The sequence below is a fragment of the Peromyscus californicus genome, unplaced genomic scaffold (assembly GCF_007827085.1).
Source record: "Peromyscus californicus insignis strain IS unplaced genomic scaffold, ASM782708v3 Scaffold_3__1_contigs__length_106647218, whole genome shotgun sequence".
NCBI classification, from domain to species: Eukaryota; Metazoa; Chordata; class Mammalia; order Rodentia; family Cricetidae; genus Peromyscus; species Peromyscus californicus.
The window spans coordinates 62,804,565-62,827,340 of record NW_026294551.1 but is presented as its reverse complement, the minus strand read 5'-3'; the positions used below and the strand labels follow the sequence as shown (position 1 = coordinate 62,827,340).

The following is a 22,776-nucleotide window of genomic DNA, read 5'->3' as shown; positions in this document are numbered from 1 at the left end:
TGACTTCAACAGCTAACTACAAATCATTTAAAAAGATTTGCATTTTATGTGTGTGTGCCTGGGAGGATGCATGTGCACCACATGATTACAGGTGCCTGTGGAGGCCAGAAGACTCTATCAGATCCCCTAGAACTGGAGTTACAAGCAGTTGTGGACTGCCCAATGTGGGAGCTGGCAACTGAACTGGAGTCCTCTCCAAGCGCAGCCAGTGTTCCAGTGTTCTCTTGGGTCCAGTACAAATAATTTTTAAGGTAGAAAAACATGATTCTTTGTGCCTTGCTTCTTCTTTTCAACATAATCGGCTCCTTTGTCTACTAGTTTGTACAGATCACCTCATTCCTTTGCTTGTATGTCACACTGTACAGAGCTACTATTGGACCTGTGGCTTGTGATGGCTCTGTCGTTGGCCAACCCAAACAATGCAGCAGTTAACACTCATACCAATTCTTACATACTTAGGCAGGCACTTCCACAGCATGAGTTCCTCAGAAGCAGAATCTCTGAGTGGTCGCAGTCAAAGGCCCTCCACAACCAGGGCCAGTTTCCTTGAATTGCCAGCAATGGCATGACTGTACTCTACCTACAACAACGTGGATGCTGTGCGGTGGCACGCCCATTACCTGGCTAAGGCCTCAGAAGCGCCACACTTCTCACAGAGCTCTCTGTTGGCCAAAGATGATACCTGCAACCCTCAGCCACCACAGAAGCCCTCTCAACCCTTCAAAGCAACAGTCCCTTAAGACAGACCCTGCACCTTACGGACTGGTTTAGAGGAGCCACCCTGCCCCAGAGCAAGCTCCTAGCTAGGCTCTTGTTTGCAGAGATCCTTAAGCACCTGGTAGGCCCCTGCCCTCTCGCATGCCAGACTAAGGATGAGGAAACATGGCAGGCTTGGCAGGTTTGCCCTTCAGCCTTCCTGTGGGCTACCAGGGCCAAGGCAGAAGTGAAATACTGCTCCTAGACACTGGGGGGAGCTAATAATCCAGTTAGCTAAGGGCAGGGACACTAAAGCTGGCCTACCTTTCTCATGGCTCCACCCCAGGACTACCTTAGTCTGAAGGCAAAGAGTACCAGATCTAGTCAGCAGGCACAGGCAACCTTTGCTTCTTTTTGTCTCATCATCCTGCTGTCCTGGCTAGATCTCTCTTCCCATCTCCCCAGCCCCAAAGCTAACACATGGGGGCCACTTTCCACTGTTCCTGCGAGGCAGGTAGCATTCCTCTATCCCCTCAGTGCTTCCACTTTCAATGCTGTGGGATTTGAATGTCCTAGGTCTGATTGTGCTCTCTCCTCCAAAGTGCTCAGTCTTAGGGCTCCACAGCACCCACCAGGGAACAAGGCCTGGCCCAAGGGGATCAGCCTGGAACCACTCAAACGCAGCTGTATTAATCAAGCTATAAGAGCTGGACTTAGGTAGCTGAGTGCATACAAGTCTGGTGTTTACCTGAACAAAAAGATCCCTTGAGACCCCTCCACCCTAGGTCTGGCCACCTTACAGACCTGTCATTCTCTGTCTAGCCAGAACAACACTATCAGTTGCTTAGGCACCACACAAAGAAGCGCAGTGTCTGTACCTTCCAGATGTTTCTCTGAAAGGGGCTCTCCAAAGATTCCTACCCAAGGTTTGGAGAAGGGAGTATGGCCCTGGAATAGGCTCTCCAGCAATGGCAGACCCTACCACACAGGCCCAGGGCAGGAAAGCATGGCTCTGTCTAGTACCTCTGGCTAAGCAGCAATCTTTGGCTGTCCTTGTTTAGGGAAAGAGAAGGGAAAAGTCAGTCAGCTCTCATTCAAACCGTAGGCCATTGGCAAGGTAGAAACCAGAAACTCAGGGAGCGCCCTGGCATGTTGTTGCCAACAAGGCTCTTCAGAGCCCAAGGGTCATCTCCAAACACACCTGAGACTTTCAAGAACTGTGGCCTCACACACTCATCATATTGCTCAGGAACCATGAAGAGCTGACCCTTCGAGACTTCAGGGTGTTTCCCCACCCCAATATGTCATCATACAAATTTTCAAAAATATATAGCCAAGTGTCAGGCATGGCACATGCCTTTATAGCACCCAGGAGACAGAGGTAGGCAGGATCTCTCTGAGTTTGAGGCCAGCATGTCCTACATAGTAAGTTCCAGGACAGCTAGTTACATAGAGAAGCCCTGTCTGGAAAACAAGCACACAGGTGCTGGAGAGGTGCCTCAGCAGTTGAGAGCACTGGCTCTTCTTGTAGAGGACCTGGGGTCAGTCCTCAGAACTCATATGGCAGCTCACACTCCTTTGGCATTCATATGGTGAATACAAATACCTGCAGACAAAACACTCATAAAATAAAGTATATCTACTTTAAAAGTACTCCATCCATCTGCGTGTGTGCATACATATAATCAAAGGACCGCCACTTGTATTTCACAGTGTCAGCTTTGCCTTGTAAGTCCCATATTTATCTCCCTACCCACTCAGCGTGTTCACTGCAGACTCTGGCAGATCCCCCCTTACTAGGACGCACACAGCATTCCAGACTCAACAGAATTCCATTTGGAGGAAGGATTCTCTTACTTTTCAAAGCCATTAGAAAAGTGCTAGAGGACTTCCGAAGAAGACAGACCCAGACAGGGAGTCATAGACACTGAACCCGACACACCTGCTCTGACCTTGCACTGGCTGCTTCTCTCTAGGTGTGGGAAGAAGGCTCTTCCTTTTCAGAGTCTCATAGGTCCCACTGTGGAAGAGGCCTCCAGGGCTGTCATAAGCACTCTGCTTAGAGACAGGCTCACACATCCCCAGCCTTCTGACTCAAGGTCTCTGCACATCTCCTGACTTCAACTTTCACATCACTGTCTCAAAAAAGGGTGAAAAAAGAAATGAAATCCCATACATGTAAAATGAAATTATTTCAAAGAATATATTAGTAATCTAAAATTCATGTGTTATTAATCAGTGGTGCATCTATCTAATTCTAAAGTACAATGTGCATTTATTTATAGTTCACAACTGCCTGTAATTCCAGTTCCAGGGGATCTGATGCCCACTCCTGACTTCTGGCACCAGGCACACACGTGAGACACAGACAGACATGCAGGCAAAACACTTAGACACATAAAAATAAAATAAATAAATCTTTAGAGAGAGTTGGGTTAGAAAGATGGCACAGTGTTTAAAAATGTGTGCCGCTCTTGGGGGGGACCTGAGTTCAGTTCCTAGCATACACACAGAATGACTCACAACCACATAATTCCCAAATCCAGGAGATATGATGCCTTCTCGTGGTCTCCGTGGACACCTGCCCTCACATGCACATACCCCCACACAAACACATAATTTAAAAAAAAACTATCATTTTTAAAAAGAAAAAAGAAATGGAGTAGAACCTTGGGATTTCAGCCAGCCCTGTGTCAGCTGGCCGCATGGCCTCCCTGGTGTCACTCACAGCCATCACAGCAGGCTCAGGTGGAGCTACCTCAGTCCCCCTCCATTCCAAACATGCAGAGGATTGACTGATTCTCCTCCGGGCCAAGGGCCCTTAAACCAGCAGCCTGTTCAGGCTTCCCTTTCCACTTGGCAGACTCTGGGCCAGGAATTCCTTCAATGCCAAAGACTTCTGGTTTGGCATCCTCCTATCTCTGGTTCTCAGCAGCTAGTCACTTCTGCAAATGCCTGCCATCAGTCAGAACACTGTATCAAATATCCTCTTCACTGCCTAGTTAACCCTGATGCTGTTATCTTCCCTTCAAGAGACAGTTTCATCCCTACCTCACAAAACAATCTTTTTATCCTCTAAACCCTTTTCAAGTCAAAGGAGCAGAGAATTCAGTCCTGAAGATTTTTCCTGTTGCAGCAGCAAAGGAGAAGGGAAGGAGGGAAGGGTCACTGGTGAGAAAGGGAGACCGTGAAGCCAAACATTTGGAATATGCCAGATTTTTCCAAAGAAAAATACCTTGGCCACTCTGTTGAAATGAAATGCAAAAAGCAAATGGGGATGGCCACAAGCTACTTAAATGAACGGCATAGATTCTCTTTTCATCTGATAAAGATCTATATAATAACCATCACTGCATAAGTCATTATTCATTGAAGACAGCTTCAAGGGCTCAACTCTATCCCAGTGATGTACTCAGTTTCAGCTAAGGGCATGTACTTTAGGAAGGACAATGACAACTTTGCAACATGGTTCAACCCATGTGCATGTAGATGTGGGATGAAGATGGCACAGCATGCCAGTGGTGGTGCCCACCTTTAGTACTAACACTTGAGAGGCAGAATTGGGTGTGTCTATGAGTTTGAGGCCAGCCTAGTCTACACAGAGCATTCCAGGCCAGTCAGGGTTACATGGTAAGACCCTGTCTCAAAACAAAGAACAAAAAGAAGGTGCAGGATGACAAGCACCTGTCTCCTGTGATAGGCTGCCTGTTCCTATACAAGTGGGGTGTCAACAACATGGACTTTGGACAGTCTGTAGGCTTTACAGCAATCTTTGGATACTTAAGGCTCTACCCATGAGGGAAAGGTATATTTTCTGCTTTTGTCTAACACAGATCAAATGAAAGCTACAGGAAACAGACTTGAGTTCAATGTGCAGAAAGGCTTTTCAACAATGGTTACAGAAGCTATGATTTATAGAGGACATTGCCCTGTGACAGTCATTTTCACAGTGAAAGCAATCACTGCACGCATCGAGGCAGGAGATACGGGCATAGAAAGGGTCTGTGCTTTACCTGGAGTTTTCCAGACATGCATGCAGTTATTTGTAAGTGGTCTACTCTGCCCTGCTGTGCTTAGAGGCTAACCAGGATGCCTATTTGAAACAAACAGTGCTTTTTATGACAGCCAGAACAGCTTGTCACTGGGTTGTGAAGAAAAAGTGATCCAAGACTCTGGAGAGGAAATCTGGGCATAGGTGTTGAGTTGGACTAGCTGTCTGGAAGATGTTGCTCAACTCAGAAAGTGGAGGATCTGACACCCACCCTGGGAGGTGCCGAGCGTCCCCTCCCAGCATCTTACCTCCTGGGGCTTCAGCAAAGCTGACAGCACTAAGTGTTACTGGTCCTGGCCTTTCTTCAAAGACAGTCACTTTCCCAGAATCCTCAGACAAGCAGTTCACAACAAGTTTCCCTGTTGCTCTCAGGGCTGTGGGAGGACATGCCTGGAAGAGCCTGGCCATAAGCAGGAAGCAACTGGGATGCAACCTGCCCGTAAGTACAGTTAGCCACAGGTGCGTCCTGCGGCTGGCCCTTCAGTGACCTCTCCTCCCACTCTCTTTCCAATCATCACCCTACACTCATGTCAAGAGCAGCTTGTGTCTGCTGGTGGGAACATTTGGGCGGCTGACAAATATGCTTATTTCCAGGGCCCTGGCCAGCATTCTGAGCTCTGGTCTACTTCTGCTCTGAGCATTCTGGCTGTCTTCCATCTTCCCCAAGAAGTCTTGGGGACAGATTCTGACCCCACCATGTTCCAGGAGGACAGTGGCATTTTCCCATATGGAAGACTCGCTATTCTGTGGGAGCCGCTGCCTGCTGGTTGCTGATTGCTGGGGCAGAAGAAGGGGGACATAAGGCAGTGGCCTCCAGCCAGGAAAAGTGAGTCTGTTCACACAGCTACCCATTCCTGCCTCCTCTACACTGAAATGACAGCCTCCCGCAGGCACCCAGACACGGTCTTTTTCTGTTTGATTTATATGACAGCAGTGGGGGCCAGTAGGCTCTGAGTTGGAACAGAACAGAATGAAGGAAAATGTCATTGGAAGCAACCTATTTTTGAAAACTGAGCTGATGCCAGGAGACTAGGTTCTGTTATTCTTGGCTGATGGGCTTGTTTAAACAAACAAACAAGACACCCTATAACCACACACACACACACACACACACACACACACACACACACACACACACACAATTTCTGCTGTCTGAAACCATCTTGGTGTTGTTCGACCCACCTCCTACCGTCAGGAGCTCAGTTCTGTCCAGAGCAACAGCCCCCCACCCACAGAAGGAATTCCAACACTGATACAGCACAGTACCACCACATCATCCTAGACTGGCCTCAGATTCTTGTGCACCATAGGATACTTAGAAGAGCCCTCCTGCAGGCTAGGGTAGAGGCCAGTGTGGTATATTAAAGGGAGGCTGGAGATAACATATGGCCACCACCTGATGAACCAGGGGTCTGGTTTGCTACAGGTGTCAGGAGGAAGTCTGGGAACCAGAGAGGGGGTGCTCAGTGCTCCACACTGGGCTAGGCCAAAGGTACTCATCTCAGCTTCAAGAACAGCCTGCTGTCCAGGTCCCTTGGAGGTGAGCTGTTTCCTTGTCTGTCTCCTGTACTTAGCTGGGAGCTCCCTAGAGCAGGAGCCATTTCTTCTGTTGTCTATGACCCTCAGACTACTTGGTGTGGGTCCAGGAGAAGGCCCTACCCAGCCTCGTCCCATAGGAACCAAGGACTGGGGAATAGGGAGCGGGGACTCTAAGTAGCAGAACTAGTAGGCATGCGTCTTACAAGTGCAGGACCATCAGAGCCTCGTTTCCCAGGTGGCCAGTGTGTGCACACAGCAAAGTGGGAGGTGTAGCACTCAGGTGGACAAGACTGCCCGACGGAAATAGCAACAGTAGTAGCAGGTGTATCATGAGGCACTCAGGCCAGGTCATCAAGCCAGTATGACTCCTTATGGGTCCACTCATCATCTTGCCTCTTGGAGGAGGGATCTGGTACTTGTAGTTCACAGCATCCTTTCTCCACCCTTCCAGAAGGTCGCTCCCCTGAAGAGCAGGGCTACTGCCATTTTCTATACAGAAGTCGTCGCAGGCTAATGGGGTAGAGCTCTGCCACTGGCTCTGAGCCTCACGGGCTCTCACCTAACTGAAGGGTGAGACTGCAGCCTGGCTTGCTCCTGTCTCCTTTTCCTGCCACGGGGAGTAACTGGCCTAATGTGCAGGCCCTATGTTCCATCTCCAGCATCACGTCTAGAGTGTCCAGAGGCAAAGAGGCAGGGGTGAACCACAGTGTTCACGCCTAGCCTGAGTGGTCCCAGCAGTGAGGCAGAGAACAGGCGCTCTGAATTTACCTCAGAATCTCCTATCTTAGGATGAGAGACTAGCAGGGTTTCTCTATGCCATCGAGGCCCAAGGATTCTTATTCCGGGATGTTTATTACATAATAACAAGGGAGCAAAGCCACACACAAGACTGTATACACAGCATGATTCCAATTCAGTGTAAAAATAAATGAACACAACGAAGAGTCTAACTGAAAATATACCAAAATGTAAACTCCACTTATTACAGACGGCTAAAAGCTAAGGAAATTAATTTCTGTGTTTTGATAGGCACTTATTCTACAACTGGTACTTTAGAGTCAGGAAAAGGTTCTTAAAGTAAAAATTGAAAATACAGAGAGCGATACTGGCCTCTGCTCATCTCCAAGAAGTAAGGCTGACCATGAACCAACACAGGCTTAGACCCCCTCCATTATGGTGCTGCCAGACTTGTCAACATGGTTGTGTGCCCAAGGAGGGTCCCGCCACAGTGTGCAGCAGTGGTACTCAGCCCATGCTTCTAAGCCAAGGTTATCCTCACCTGGAGTAGTTCCAGATCAGAAGACTCCTCCTGCCCAGGGACCATTTCTGTTAACATCTCAGACATGACTTTTGTGTTTCCGCGAACAATGTCCAGCTCACTGCGCAGCCTAGCAATCTGCAGGTCCAGGAGAAGGCAGGAAGAAGGTCGGTCAGTCACAGGGACCAGAACCAGCCAGCCCACGCCCGAGACGATCCTGTCTACACTGAGATCACTCAGATCAGTATGAACATGCACCACAGGAGTAGCTTATCTCCCTTGCTCTGCCTATCGAGGGCTAGCAGTATGGTGAAACCACATGGGGGGGCCAGGTCACTAGAGCCCTGGTCACTACCAATCCGTCCACGACAGCACATGAAGAATGGTATGCAGGGAATAACACTGGGGTAGAAAGGAGCTGAGTACATCAGCTCTCCCTCCATGGGACCCTGAATAGGCCTTTAACCTAACCAGACTTCTATTTCTTCTCTCTAAAATCAGTGTATGGTAGTGCAGGTGCTCCAAGATTCCCTAGGGTGGAGTCGCTACTCTGCATGACCCTCACGCTCACAGACTGTCCCTGCCAGTGCCATACCCTAAGGGAGGCTGGCCAGTGCTCACAGCATTCTTCTGATAAGAAAAGACTAGGTGAGGAGTGGGGCAGCCTCTTCAAAGCTCCCCATCCTGCCCAGCCATCAGCATCCGCAAAGCCTGTGCCTTCTCTCCCATGGTTGGCAAACTGTACATTGACTCCCTTTGTCCTCCAGTCCTGAGTTTCTGGTTACCTCCAGGGATCTCTAATTCTTTCAAGACATCAGTGGAAGCCACAGGGACCTTTTTGTCCCCAGTGAGGCTTGCAAAAGTTGTATAGGAGGGGCTGGAGGGATGGCTCAGAGGTTAAGACTGTTCTTCCAGAGGTCCTGAGTTCGAGTCCCAGCAACCACATGGTGGCTCACAACCATCTGTAATGAGATCTGGTGCCCTCTTCTGGCCTGCAGTCATACATGCTGTATATGTAATAAATAAATAAATAAATCTTTTTTAAAAAATGCAAGTGCATGTGGTAGCACACACTTTAAAAAAAAAAAGTTGTACAGGAATGTCATCCTTTTCTGGCAGGAGGCCAAGAGATGCATGCAGAACCCTAGAAGAATTCAGTGAGGAAAGGATGCTGCAGCAACACCCACGTCCAGAGATGGACCAGTCCTTTCCAAGCCTATCCCCTCACCTATGGGAAGGGGGTGATAACCCCCACACAGGCTGCTGCATGGCCTGCCTTGTGCCTGCTACACCTGGTTCCCTGCATGCAGCTGGCCACAGGTATGGCCTGTTCCTGTGGAGTCCCAGAGCTGGACAGAGTGGGTACTTATCCTGCAGGAGACCTATTCCAGACTATCCCATGCCTCCCTCTCCTAGAAGGCCTTTCCACTTTTCCCTGGCTTGCCCAAGTACACACATCCACTACCAGTCTCCCACAGCCGCTCCTGTGCTGCAGGATTCTCTCAGCAGACTCTTAGGGAAGGGACTGGCAAGAAACCCACCTCAACAATCACCTGGGAGATGCTCTGGGCTCCTAAAGGCTCTTGCCAGCCCCTGCCTCACTTGGGAGGTGGCCCCAGGGTCTCCTCAACATCTTGGTTCGGGAGTTTCTACCACTGATGGGCTCTGAAGCAGGCCAGGCCAGCAACGGGGCAGGAGCCCAGTTCTCAGGGTTCCTACACTTCTTACCACTCAGGACCTCTTCTTGGCTATTCCAGCTGCTGAAGGGCCCTTCCTTGGCACCCATCACACTGAAGTGAGCCAATGCAAGGGCTCCACCACCATCCAGCTTGAAATACTTTTTGCTTCCTCAGAGAAAATCTGGAGCTCTGTCCAAGGAAGCAGGGCCTAGAGCCAAGATTTTCTGCCCACAGCTCCCCTTTACAAAGGCTCTGTCTCTGGGGGTGAAGAGGGGCAGCATTCAGTGACCCGTGTCCCACTGAGAGCATTGACTCCACACTTCAGCAGTGGGATTAGACAAGGCCCCAGTATTTGGTGGCCACATGGGACCATCTTCCTTCTGTGGACTAGAGTCAGGACTTGGCTACCTGCTCAGACAGAAGTTAGCTATTCTACTGAAGCCTTACATGGAGCAGCAGAATGTGGCTTACACCTGGGCCTGTGTGACTCCTTGCTTGCATTCTGCTTGCACTACATGCTCTCCTTAGCATTGGCAGAAGGACAGAGCCCTAGCACAACACTACTGTTGCCTATAAACAATTGCCTGAACCCCCTATTTGAACAAGGTTCCACAGTAATGGCACTGTAACAAATAGGAACTACAAATACTGAGTAATTTTTTTCCAAGTCTCTCCCATTCTAAAATTTTAACTAATAGAAATTCTATAGATTCAAGTAAAAAAAGTCACCCTAATTTCTCTAAAGATAAGATTACACTAGCTTATTGGGAAGTAACCCTCAGACAGGCAGTGTCTGGACTGAGGCAGGAAGAGGTTTCTGGAAGGCTTCCCTGATCGAGCTGCTGCCTTCAGGGCACCTCACTGATTAGGTATGAGCTGTGATGGCTGACGCATCTCACGGATTCATGCTCACTTCCCCAAGAGGTGAACGCCTATTCACGCTCAGCTGTGCTGCTCTGCTTGGGACCTTGCTGTGGCTACCTTCCCACTCGGCCCACATGTTAACCTAGCTGCAGATGGGCCACTGACTGTTCCCTGGTATGCCGCTCCTCTGTGCTGCATCCTCATCGATGATGATACTGTCTGCACAGGCTTCAGCTGACAAGACCCCAGAGCCCTCAGTGCCAAAGATCCCAGCCGCCTTCTAGGCCCTGCCCAGCCCTGGCTCACAGAATGCTCAGCTGTTTCCAATCATAGCAAGACCACACACTACTGCAATGACCTCCAGTCTGTCTACTCCGGGGACTAGGCCCTTCCATCTTTGTGTCCCCACACCTAGCACAGTACCTGGAAGTCCAGGGAGACCTCTGTCCCCTGGAAAGGGATGAGGGGACAGTTGGCTGGCTTGCTTATGGCCCGGAAGCACACAAATACCTGTTCTGAATTGGCTGTGATGGGGCCAGTCACACTCAGAGCTGGGGCCTGCAGAGTAGAGTAGGAAGCTGGAGAAGGTGAGGGATAGGTGCCGGTACTTGTCCTGGGCTGCGACTGGGACCTGGACATGGTGGCGGCTGGATCCATTTCTGGGACACTCTGTCACGACAACAACAGCATTTTTTTTTTTTGGTTCACTCGGGTGCCTAGGTGGCTTAGCCTGATACCGCCCCGAAAACAGGAGGTGCTTTCAGTCAGAGTCCACAGAGCCTCATGAGTCTCTCCATCAGGTCAGCAGAGCCACCACTGTCTCCCTCTTTCCTCCCTCTCTCTACGTTCTGCTCTCCCTCCCTTCCAAAGGATGTGCTGCAGACCAGCAATGCAAGCCAAAAGGCCCCATGGGAAGCACTCTGGGAGTACTCCAGTCACTGCGTGGGTTGTCACTAAGGCCACCTCCAGATCGGGGTACTTACTAAGTTTGCTAATCATGAATCCTTACTTGATACCACAAGACTACGCTGTGGCCTTTACAAGAAGACTAATACAGACAGCCATCACAATTCACTGAATGTCCTTGTACAACACCGTCCTTCCGTGTCGTTAACGGAAAATAAAACAGGCTATGTTTGTACAACAAGGCACAGTCATCAGCTCAGAGGGACCATAACAAGAATAATGCTTTGGAAAACGGGGTTCTTTATGCCCTCTACCCACTTAGGTATCTCAGATTTCCTCAGCAACATTAGCAGGTGTTCACACAAACGTGTAAGGCACACTGCCATCCGTGAAGTCCCCATGAGAGACAGGCAGACAGAGACCAGCAAGGCCATGCGAGCTGTCACTGGTGCCTCTTCAGACTGGGCTATCCTGCCTCTGCCCCCTGGACTGGGAGCTGCTTCCTGGCCAGTACAGGAGCTAACTCCCAGAGGAAACATGATTGGCATTGCCAGCATTCATTTACTCCTGAGACGCAGGCCCCCTCTGGCCACTGTCAGCACTGAAAGAGGTCCACCAGGACGCTTTAACACAGCCCTTTTCTGGGTTTTGAGGCCCAAAGCTGACAGAATTCAAGAATGCCTGGACTGATGCTGAATGCCCATGGCTTAAAATACATTTTAGATCCTTCTGACTGGGCTGGGATGTGGTTTAGCCATAGAATGTGTTCTTAGCATGTTCTATCTCCAACACTGTATTAAAAGCGGAGAAATTATCCACTTGATATATACACTGCTATACTGAGAGCTGTTCTTTGCCTCTGCCGAGTAAACATCAATGCTCAGGACCACAGGAAATAAGGACAGACTCTCATGCATGTTCTGCAGTCTTCTGGAAAGCAGGTGCTAATGACCCATATAGGATGGCTCAGCCAAAGCAGCCATTTCCACAAAAGTGCTGAACTGAACCTTCTATCATATTCCTCCACTGTCAGTGTGAAGCCAGCAGACTCTGCTGCCACTTAATCACCAGTCACCCAGCTGTCTCCGTCTGCATCCCCCTTGTTATGAAAAAGAAATGCCCTGGAGCTTTAAGAACACATGACAAGCTGAATAATGCAAAGGCATCAGCAAAAGGCTGGTACAATGCCTGGCTGTTCTACAGGCAGTCTTTCTAGAAAATACTAGCTGGAAGCTTACCCGCTGGGGTGTGTGGATGGGAGACAGAGCGTCCAAGTCTGCCATGGGAAATTCAACTCCCTTCCTCTTCAGTTCTTCATAGATGTGCACAACGCCAGTGAGGTCAGGACTGCTCCGAAAGGCATCTGCCCATGCCTGGCAGGAAAGAGGAAGGCCTGTCAGAAGTGGAAGCAGTCCTTCCATGGGGTGGCAAGGTGCTGGAAAGTCAGCCCAACCCTCTCGGAGGCTGGTGCTGCCCTATATGCCCTTGCAAGGCACACTGGCAAATCCTGCGCTGCTCCTCTCCTGAGATCATTGCTGTGACACAGCTGTGGAAGGCCTGGCTTTCAACGATGCTGTTGAATGTGAACAAACTCATAAAACTTAATTCAGCATGTACATGTACTTTCTTAGAGAAATAACCCCTAAGTACCATGCATACCCTACGATGCAGGCATTTGTCTCACCTCAAGGGAATCAATTGCCAGAACTGTTGAACTGAAGGAAGTGGAGGACTTAGTTTTCAATCACACACACACACACACACACACACACACACACACACACACACACAGAGGCAGGAGCCATAGGCAAACTGAACAGAAAGAAAAGGAGAAATTGATGTGATGAGAAATCAGGGCTGAATCCAGTTTTCCTCAGCAGATCAGTCAATGCTAAAACCTGCCTGGCCCCGTCCTGTCAGTACAGGTGAGATGATTTCAGCTCAGGGGCATAAGAAGAGTCCATCGGGAGCCAGACCATGGCCAGTGGCTGGGGCTCGCCCACCTCCCAGGAGTCCTGTATCAACCTGGTGTTTTTCTATTACGTGGTGCAGCTGACAGCTTCTACATATATCTGCCCCCACACAGAAATGAAACACAAAGTATCTTCAGCAGAGTCTCTTGAACGAAGAGAGTACAAAAAGGAACCACTGTGAACAGGCTACCATTTCTGGTGATGCATGAACTTCTTAATAATTACCAAAACAATTCTGTTCTCTGGAAGATATTGAAGAATCAAATCCAGAAATTATCCAACAAGCTCTTCAGAAACATGGTCCCCAATGCCACACCCTTTACCACACATCTGTACCCAAAGGAAGAATACTACTTTGTAGAGTATGTTACCATCATAGTATTTAACGGCCTACAGCCATGAGCTCCAACTAATCCTGAGGCAGCCACAGAAATCCTATCTCTAACCACCAGAGCCACTAGAAGTTAAAAGGCCATTTTTCCCAAAAGCTTCCTTAATTATATCCAATGCATCTCACGCACTACAAACACCACCACCAGCCTGGCTTTCTCTCCTTGATGTATTTATTTAATATGCATACTAGGGGATTTCCCATCACCATGGCACCAGGACATCCTATCTCTGCCAGTCCTTTCTTCTGCATCTGAAGGTACCTACAGAGGCTGCCAGCAAGACCCAGCTGGAGACCCATGCAGCCTGGCTGCCTTGCTCTGTCCCATTCCTCTAGCACCATGAAGCCCGCTCCCACCAGCTGCTCTTGCTCCACCCTACTCAAAATCCAGAGTCTTGTGATTCGAGGATTTCATTTTAGGGACCAAACTTGAGAGTCTGGTGGTACAGCACTTGCCTAGCATGCATCAGGCCCAGGTTCTATGCCCAGCCCTATAAAAAGAAATAATAAAAATAAATAAACTTGGGCAGGGGGTGGGGGGAGGTGTTGCACACCTTTAGTCCCAGTACTTGAGAGGCAAAAGCAGGTAGATAGATCTCTGAGTTCGAGGCCAGCCTGGTCTACAGAACAAGTTCCAGGACAGCCAAGCCTACACAGAGAAACCCTCGAAAAACCAAAACTAAATAAATAAAATAAAAATAAATACATAAATAAACTTAAGGAGTCTAAAAACTATACTCACAGCCCACTGGGAGAGGTTGGTAGCTTTTCCTGGTACCACTTCCTGCCTCTGTTTCCATGGAGAAACAAATGGCTCTGGGGGCCTCCTTACTCCAACCCATACTAGAGTTTGAGAGGATGAGAAAAAGTCTAGGTAGACACTCAGGACTCCTCCCCAGATTCAGACACACTCTGGAGCTGTGCCTGCTCCAGGGAGCTGGGACATATCCTAAGGTGGGACTATCAGGTTTTCCTCCTGCCAAGAGCTCAGCCCTGGACACAACAGGGAGCTGAGTCTGTCTCTTCGTGTAAAAAGATGGCCCTCTATGTAAGTCTGATAGGGGGCTCAGGACCAGGAGACAGAGATAGCTTGTACTTTGAAAGGAACAGTTGCTATGACGAGTGGTGTGCAGAAAGATGTGAAGGTTCCCTGACCCCTTCTGTCACTTCCCAGGTCCAGTCATACCCTGGGCCAGAGTGACCTGGGCTTCTGGGAGGGTCTGCTTTGTCAAGACAAACTCTCCTCGGTAGCTAGGAGAGAAGAGTTGGCATTAATTTGTAGACAAGAAGTCTTGGTTAATAACCCTATCCCCACTTGCCACGATGCCAGCTCCTGTCTAGGACCCCTGGGCAGCCTGGGCCAGACTGCTGAAAACAAAGCATATGCTCACAACAGTAATCTCCCCTGAATAAGAGTCTGATGCCAACAGAGGGACAAATAGGGAGGAGAGACACATTTTAAAGGAACGGCTGTATGTGAGGACATGGAGATGGGAGAAATTATTGCTGTCACATGTTCCAGAATCTTCTAGGGACATGCCTGAATAACTGTTCTTGTCTCCCTGACCAGGTCAGGCATCTTTAAAGGTACACACAGGTCTCTTGCCCTTGTACAGGGAGGGCAGTCAGTTGTGGTGATATATTGTGTATCAAATAAAGCTTGCCTGAGCATCAGAGGACAGAGCCAGCCACTAGATTAAACATAGAGGCCAGGCAGTGTTGGCACACACCTTTAATCCTAGCACTCAGGAGGCAGAGATCGGTCTGGATCTCTGTGAGCTCAAAGCCACCCTGGACTACATGAGATTGATTCAGTCTAGGAGAGAAACAGAGCCAGGCAGTGGTGGCACACACCTTTAATCCCAGTACTTGGGAGTCACACGCCTTTGCTACCAGTATTTGGGAAGCACACACACCATTAATCCCAGCACTAGGAAGGAAGTGAAATGGCTGGGTGGAGAAAGGCATAGAAGGCGTGAGGAGACAGGAAGTAGAGCCCTTTTCTGCTCAGGACTCAGAGGCTTGCAGTCAGAGGGTTCATGGAGATAGGATCTCACCTTCCATTCGGCCTGAGAATTGGGTAGTGGTGAGAAGTTTCTCTAGTGGCTTGTTCCTCTGTCTCTCTGATCTTCCAGCACTTACCCCAATATCTGGCTCTGGGTTTTTATTATAATAACATTTTAGGATTTGAGCAACAGTTAGTCAACAGCTGTTAGGCTAAATTTAATTGAGTTCTCATAGTTAACTAAGCATGATTTTCTTCCTGCTTCAGAGAACAGAGGAAAGATGGCCACGGAGGCGGTCAGCAGACAACATACCCATGATAAAGTAGGGCCCCTGCTGCAGGCTGAGCCAAAGAACTCTCCGTAGGAGAGCTGAGGCTAGTTTGAGAGGACTTGATCACCCTGAAGCCCTGACCTGAGACCCAGGATCAGTAGAGAGGGCAGAGGCAGGATGATTCCCATGTGACCGCCTCATCAGGAAGCGGGCTCCTGGTAGCAGTAGTTCTGGGCTTCTCTCAGCTTCTCTGTCACCAGTGCTGTTTAGCCAATGACATGGTGGCCATTTCACTAGAAGCCAAGGTCTTTATGTAATTTCCTCTTTTCCTGTCTGTGGCTTCAGAATTTGGAGGCTGAAAGACCCAAAGGCGGGACTCATGGGAAGACAAAGGTCAATTTGTGCTTCAACTTTGTGTGCCACACTGTAGACACAACATGACTATATTCTGTCCAAGGTTTTCAGTAGCAACTTTCAGAGCAAGAGACAAGTACGGATTTGAGCCATGGGTCCTGGGATACCTCTGGGCAAAGAAGGCTCTGTCTTCTTCTGCCTGTGCCTCAGTATAGGCTTTCTGTTCCCAGGGGACAAAGCCCCCAGGAAATGGCCAGAGGCCTTTACCTGAAGCAGTGTGGTCAGCATGCTTCTCAGGGATGAGTCTCAGGTGCCACCAGGCATCTGACACTGTCAAAGAACACAATCTCTCAGACCTTTCCAGACTCTCTCTCCATCCCAACCCAGTCACTGTCTTCAGTAAAAAGAGTGCTTTTAAGCTGAGTATGGTGGCACACACTTTTAATCTAGCACTCAGAAGGCAGAGGCATGTGGATCTCTGAGTTGGAGGCCAACCTGGTCTACAGAGAGAGAGTTCTGGGACAGCCAGGGCTACACAGAGAAACCTTGTTTCTAAAAAACAAAAACAAAAACAAACAAACAAACAAAAACAAAAAAACAAAACCAGGAAGGAAGGACAGAAGAAAGGCAGGAAGAGAGTGTTTTTAGAGTTTAGTGTTGGCATATAGAGAGGGGACAAAGGCATGAGCAGCTTGAGGATATTGTACCAGGAAGACCCCATATATCTATCCCTCAGAATAATTTTAGGGAGCCTAAGGGGTGGCACAGAATGGGGCAGCCTTCATGTCTTCTCAACAGGTGGGACTTAGAGAAAGCAGAAAGGTGAGCATTAAGAACAGCCAAAGGAGTAGAGAGAATGTGGGGGCAGGGAAGCCTGCTGTGCTAAGGTCAGGGCAGGGGCATTGGCAGCTGCTAACCAGGCTTTCCTGCTCTCCATGTGACTTTCCTCACACCATCTGGAGGGGCAGATGCATGTAGAAAGGGGAATACATCAAGCCCCCAGACCTGAGTTCTGTTGATAAACTAAGAATCATGTCACCCACCCATGGTTCATACAAGGATCGTGGGGGACATGGAAGATGGTCTTAAGTGTTCTCAGGGCCATTCAGAGAACTCAGCCTGAGGGATTGATTATTTTCACTGGACTTTAGGAGAAAGTGCTGATTAGTTTTTGTTAACTTGACACAACCCTGAGTCAGTTGGGAAGAGAAAGCCTCAATTGAGGAATTGCCTAGATCAGATTAGCCTGTGGCTACTTCTGTGAGAGACTGTCTTAATGGTGATTGATATGGGAGGGCCCGGCCCACTGTGGGTAGCACCCATCACTAGGCAGGTGGGCCTGGGCTGCATTAGAAAGCTAGAGAGCATTAAGCCAGTGAGCAAACCATTAAGCAGTGTTCCTCCACAGTTTCTGTCTCAGTTCCTGCCCTGACTTCTCTCAGTGACTGTGGCATGGAAGTGCACGCTGAATAAACCCTTCCCTCCCCTAAGTTGCGTTTGGTTAGTGTTTATCATAACAACAGGAAGCAAACTAGAATATGGAGTGTCTATGGATGGCCAGAGGACAATAAGTGCTAATCCCACTGGGTGAGAATAAGACCACCACCACAATTTTGAGCCAAATTTGAAGCAAGCCTGATTTAATACTGGCCAGGACAATGGACATTAGACAGGTCCATACCTGGAATTCCCAGAGAATGGCTATGAATTATGTTAGTCAGGTGCTTATAAAGGTAAAACCCACAAGGCTATGTACTTCCTGCCTTCATCCAACTGGGGGCAAGCATACAGCCTGACATACTTCCTGCCTACGTACCTCCCACCTGCACGAGATCAAACACAGTCTGTACAGTTGGGGCAACCAAACTCGTTTATAGAATTGAGAACACTTGGCTTGTTATCTTACATGAACATCAGCCCCCAGCATTCCAGGAAGTCATCGGTCCTTGGGCAAGTGGGGCTGGCAGGTTAGAGGCATTTTTGTTTAATAGATCTCTTAAGCGCAGTAATTTAAACTTAAGACATAACTTTAGCCTCACTGAGGGGCAGAATGGGGCACAGGAGGAAGGCATCAACTGGAGTGCGCATGGCCATGTGTGTCTTGCTAGAGATGGACCCCAGGATCTTCCATATGCCAAGCAAGTGCTCGTCACTAAGCTGCACCAAACTGGTGGATTTTGTTCACAGTTGGTCCAGGAGGCTGCGGATGGCAAACATACGCTATTGGAAGTGCCATCTCTATGGCCAGATCTAGGCCAACCATGCCTGTGCCTCCAGTGACAGGTTGGGAGATGGTGGGTTGGAGCAGGCGGCAGAGACAAGAGAACAAGTTCTCTCACCTACTCTACCATAGGCATAAGAGACTTCAGAAAAGCTGTCGCCCTCCCTCTGTATAGCTGCAACTGTGCTTCCATCTTTGAAGTAAAATAAGAGGCAGCTGGCTCAGGCTGGCAGCTGGGAATGAGACCCATGGGTGTGTCCCTGTATTGCTGTGCCCTCCACCCCCACCCCCACCCCCACAGCCTGAAGCATGCTTCATGGGCAGGAAGCTGGTAGGGCTGGCTTATCTGTGTAGCTCCTTACTTCAAAGCTTTTTAAGTACCTATTCAGTCAGAGTTTCTGGAATGGGACACTCAGGGCTAGGTCCACTCTATCATTCCCAACATTCAAATGCCAGCCCCAGTCCTTTCTAGCTAGGCCTTGGCTTCAGTTGATTGCAAGCTTCAGTCTAACTTGCTGTCTCCCTGAGGGCAAGGCCAGAACTGATGGGCTTCCCTAGCAGCTGGGCTCTAGCGAGCATGAAGGAAGGGTTTGGATTGTACTGGCACCTGCATCATTAGAAGAACCACTTTCCAACCCAGCAGGATGTGCCTTTCAGCCCACTACCTACTCACAGCTGTCAAGAAAAACAGTGACTGTCACCTCTCTATTCTATTCTTTCTTTGAGATGGAGCGTCACTGTGTAGCCCCGACTATCCTGAACTCTATGTAGACTAGGCTGGCCTCAAACACATAGAGATCTGCCTGCCTCTGCCTCCTGAGTGCTAGGGTTAAAGACATGTGCCACCATGCCTCGATCTATCCCATTTATTTCAGGGAGAAATAGAACCCACAGCCTACTGTGTGCTAGGAAGTGCTCGACCAATTAGCTACACATCCAACCCTTGTTCCTACGCTCTTACCATGCTGGGAGCAACACTTTCTCTCTCAGAGGGGTTTATCATTCTCTGGGAAGCTGGTTCAGTTTTGTTATTGTTACTGTTTTGAGACAGGGTCTCATGTAGAGCTCAGGCTAGCTTCAAACCTACTATATAGCCAAGGTTGACCTTGAATGCCTTATCCTCTCAATTCCACCTCCCAGTTGAGCTCACAGGTGTGTATTACCACATCTGGCTTGCTGTTCAGGTTTTTTGTTTTGTTTTGTTTTGTTTTTTAAGACAGTGTTTCTCTGTGTAACAGTCCTGGCCGTCCTGGAACTCACTTTATAGAGCAGGTTGGCCTTGAACTCACTGAGATTCACCTGCCTCTGCTTCTCTAGTGCTGGGATTAAAGGTGTGCACCACCACTGCCTAGCCTGTTCCATTTTTAAAAGGATAGTTGTTCCTAGTATCCACAAGGGGATTGGTTCCAGGATCTGTTAGGATACCAAGGTCTGCGGATACATTAGTCCCTTCATGAGCTAGCTCAGTGTTTATACACAGCACATGCATATATCCCTAGACTTTTAATTTAGGGGGTTACTCCTACTACTAATAAAGTATCAATGTTATAGGAACAGCTTAAGGAGTGATGCCAAGGGAAAGATCTGTGCATGTTTGGTACAGAAGCTATTTTTTTCTTCCATATAGTTTCCAACGAAGGTTGGTTGAGATCACAGTTAACCCATGAACACTGAGGGTCATCTATATAGTCAACATGCAGATAAGATGATCTTCTCCCAAAGGGTTAAAGATGACGCGGTAGGTAAAGCACTTCCCCAAGCTCATCAAATGGGCTGCGATGACAGAAAATAGCTGTTGGTGGGGGACTGAGACAGTTACAGGTGGCGGCCCCTCCTGACCCCCACTCCTCTCATGGCACAGCAGTGAGACTGCCAGTGTCGCATACTCAGTGCTTACCTAAAAGAAACGAACGCACGTGCTCCCCAGGGACACACACTGGAGGCTCCAGCAAACTCTCAACACAGCGCCCGCGTCCCTTAGGAAGGTTACCACACTATAGCTCACTCACGCCCTCGGCCCTTAGGTTAGTGTACACCGCTGCTGCTGAGCCGGTGGGAGGAGGGCCAGGGAGCCAGGCGGCCCCCTGTGCTACACGTCCAAGAACAAGAAGACGGAAACCCAGCCCTTGTTTTATAGGTGGGGTAGATGTCCAGAGGCCACTGCTCCAGCCCAGGGTTAGAAGTAGTGTGGTAGGACCTGGGGTAACCAGAGCTAGGAAGTAGTGACCTGATGAGAAAGCTCTAAGGTCAGGCAGGCGTGAAGAAACAGGCATCTCTGGGGCAGGGAACTGTGGGACCCAGTCAGCGAAGAGGGTTCTGTCTGCCCTCAGCAGATCACACCAAGTTAGCTTTGTTTACCCTGGAGCCTGGCCAGGCCTCAGGATGAGCACACTCTCTCCCTGAAGATGTCTCCTTCCAGTTCTGTAGCCAGTGTGGACCTTGTAGAGACCAGACCCTGAATAAAGAGTTTAAGATGGGGTGTCCTACTGCTGTGGGATGTTCTGTATGTTAAATGTGTTGCTCTGATTGGTTAATAAATAAAACACTGACTGGCCAGTAGCCAGGCAGGAAGTATAGTCAGGACAAGGAGAGAGGAGAATTCTGGGAAGTGGAAGGCTGAGGCAGAGAGACGCTGCCAGGCCCCGCCATGAGAAGATGTTAAGATACCGATAAGCCATGAGCTACGTGGCAACTTATAGATTAATAGAAATGGGTTAATTTAAGATAGAAGAACTAGATAGCAAGAAGCCTGCCACAGCCATACAGTTTGTAAGCAATATAAGTCTCTGTGTGTTTACTTGGTTGGGTCTGAGCAGCTGCGGGACTGTCGGGTGAGAGAGATTTGTCCTGACTGTGGGTCAGGCAGGACCAGGAAAACTCTAGCTACATCCTACCTTTTGTAAGAAAAAGCTACCATTCATTTCCTAGAAGTCTCTAGTCTCGGAAGAGGCTATGGGAGTGGATGTAGAACTGGGGGAGTATACTCCAGGTCTGAGGGAGGGGATGCAAAATGTGGGCTCAAGGAAGCATGGGAGAGGACTCTGTCATCCAGACTCAGTGAACAACATTTACCCACTAATCTAAAAAAACCTGCTATTCAATACCGCCAACCAGCTGGTCTAGACCCCAGGGCTGCAGCATTCCAGGGCTTTCAGGGAATCAGCTGAGTTGAACAGAAAAGACAGCAAAGCTGCACTTGAAGATCACAAGGGGACGCGAGCAAGAGAGCAGACATGTGCGCTTCAGGATGGTGCCAGCAGTCCTCTGGGCACATCTGAACAACTAGGAGGAGCTAAGTGCTCTAGGATCTGGGAACACTCTCTAGACAGAGCAACAAGCTCCATTCCAGCCTCATATACAATGACCCTACAGGCCCCGGGCCCATTCCCTGGCTACTCTGCTTGCCTGCCAGACCTTTAAGCTAGGCGGCCAGCCGCTGCCCCTGCTGGAGCCATGCTCCCATTCTGACTTGGTCAGCCTCTCCTCTTGGCTCTTGCAGGCATGCATTAGTCATCCATATTGGTTATGCTTATGGATTCAGATGCCACACCAGTGGGGTGCTTTGTCTAAAATCTGTGTACAACCCAGAACAAAAACTTTCAATGGCTCCCCTATTACCTCTAAGGATCAAACCCAAGGCCCTCAGCACACACATCCCACAAGCCTTACCCATCCTTTGGCCTCACTTCCTGCCTATCTACCCCCCTTAAGCACAGCCCTGGACAGTCTATACCACAACCTGCTCTCCAAACACAATATTCAAAATATGCTCACATATTCACCTCATGCCTTAATTCCCCAATTCTTGCAGCTTAACCTGGTGACTCCTTTCTAATAAACAGAATGACAGAAAAGGTGATGTGTGACTTCTACGTGTTGGGAAACACAAGTCTCTTGTCACATCATCAAGCAACGGACGCTTCCCTCCACCAGCCATGTCGGGGCACCATCTTGGAAATGGAGTACTCAGTCCCAGTAGTGCCTTCAGAGGGTACATTTATAATCTCCCATCAGACCACGCCTGCATGCCTGCTCCACAGAAACCAGGGAAAAGGTAACATTCTTGCTGTAAGCTGCTAGACTTGGGCTGATTTGTTACAGAGCCTGTAATATTTAATATCTGGGTATATCTCAAGTATGGATAACTGTTCTCTGATGCTTCTGGGCCTCCGCACAGTTATTTTCTTCCTGAGATGCTTGCTACACTCTGGCTTTCCCACCAAACTCCTCCCCACTTTTCAGGGTCCACAGAAATGTCACCTCTTCAGTGAAACACCCCTTACCATCTTTTCCACTCCGGAGTTGGCTCTTGCTCTGTGACCTCACTCACCTGGTACATGACTCTAACACCGTCCTTCTACTCTACGTATCTCTGCTACACCCCGTTATCTCAGAGGCCTGCTGAAGACCCCTCTACTGCCCACCTGTCTGGACAACAGAAGGCTGGGCACTCAGAAGCTTCCTGGAGGCTCTGTAACAAGAGAGCCACCGCTTAGGATTTCCAGTGAGGTGAGTATAAAGAAAATAAGTATTTTGCAGCAGATATTTAAACCCCCAATCTGCAACT

General features: G+C 49.0%; 1 protein-coding gene across 9 annotated transcripts in view; it reads right to left on the bottom strand.

The window, feature by feature from the left end:
- Positions 1-22,776, bottom strand: part of Tom1l2 (target of myb1 like 2 membrane trafficking protein) — a 127,865-nt gene that overhangs the window by 22,444 nt on the left and 82,645 nt on the right. For all 9 annotated transcript variants that reach the window (XM_052757310.1, XM_052757304.1, XM_052757306.1 and 6 more), the window contains 3 exons: positions 12,232-12,366; positions 10,598-10,756; positions 7,566-7,682 (listed from right to left, as the gene is read on the bottom strand). In XM_052757310.1, coding sequence (XP_052613270.1) covers positions 7,566-7,682; positions 10,598-10,756; positions 12,232-12,366 — 411 coding nt within the window. The remainder of the gene's footprint in view (positions 1-7,565; positions 7,683-10,597; positions 10,757-12,231; positions 12,367-22,776) is intronic.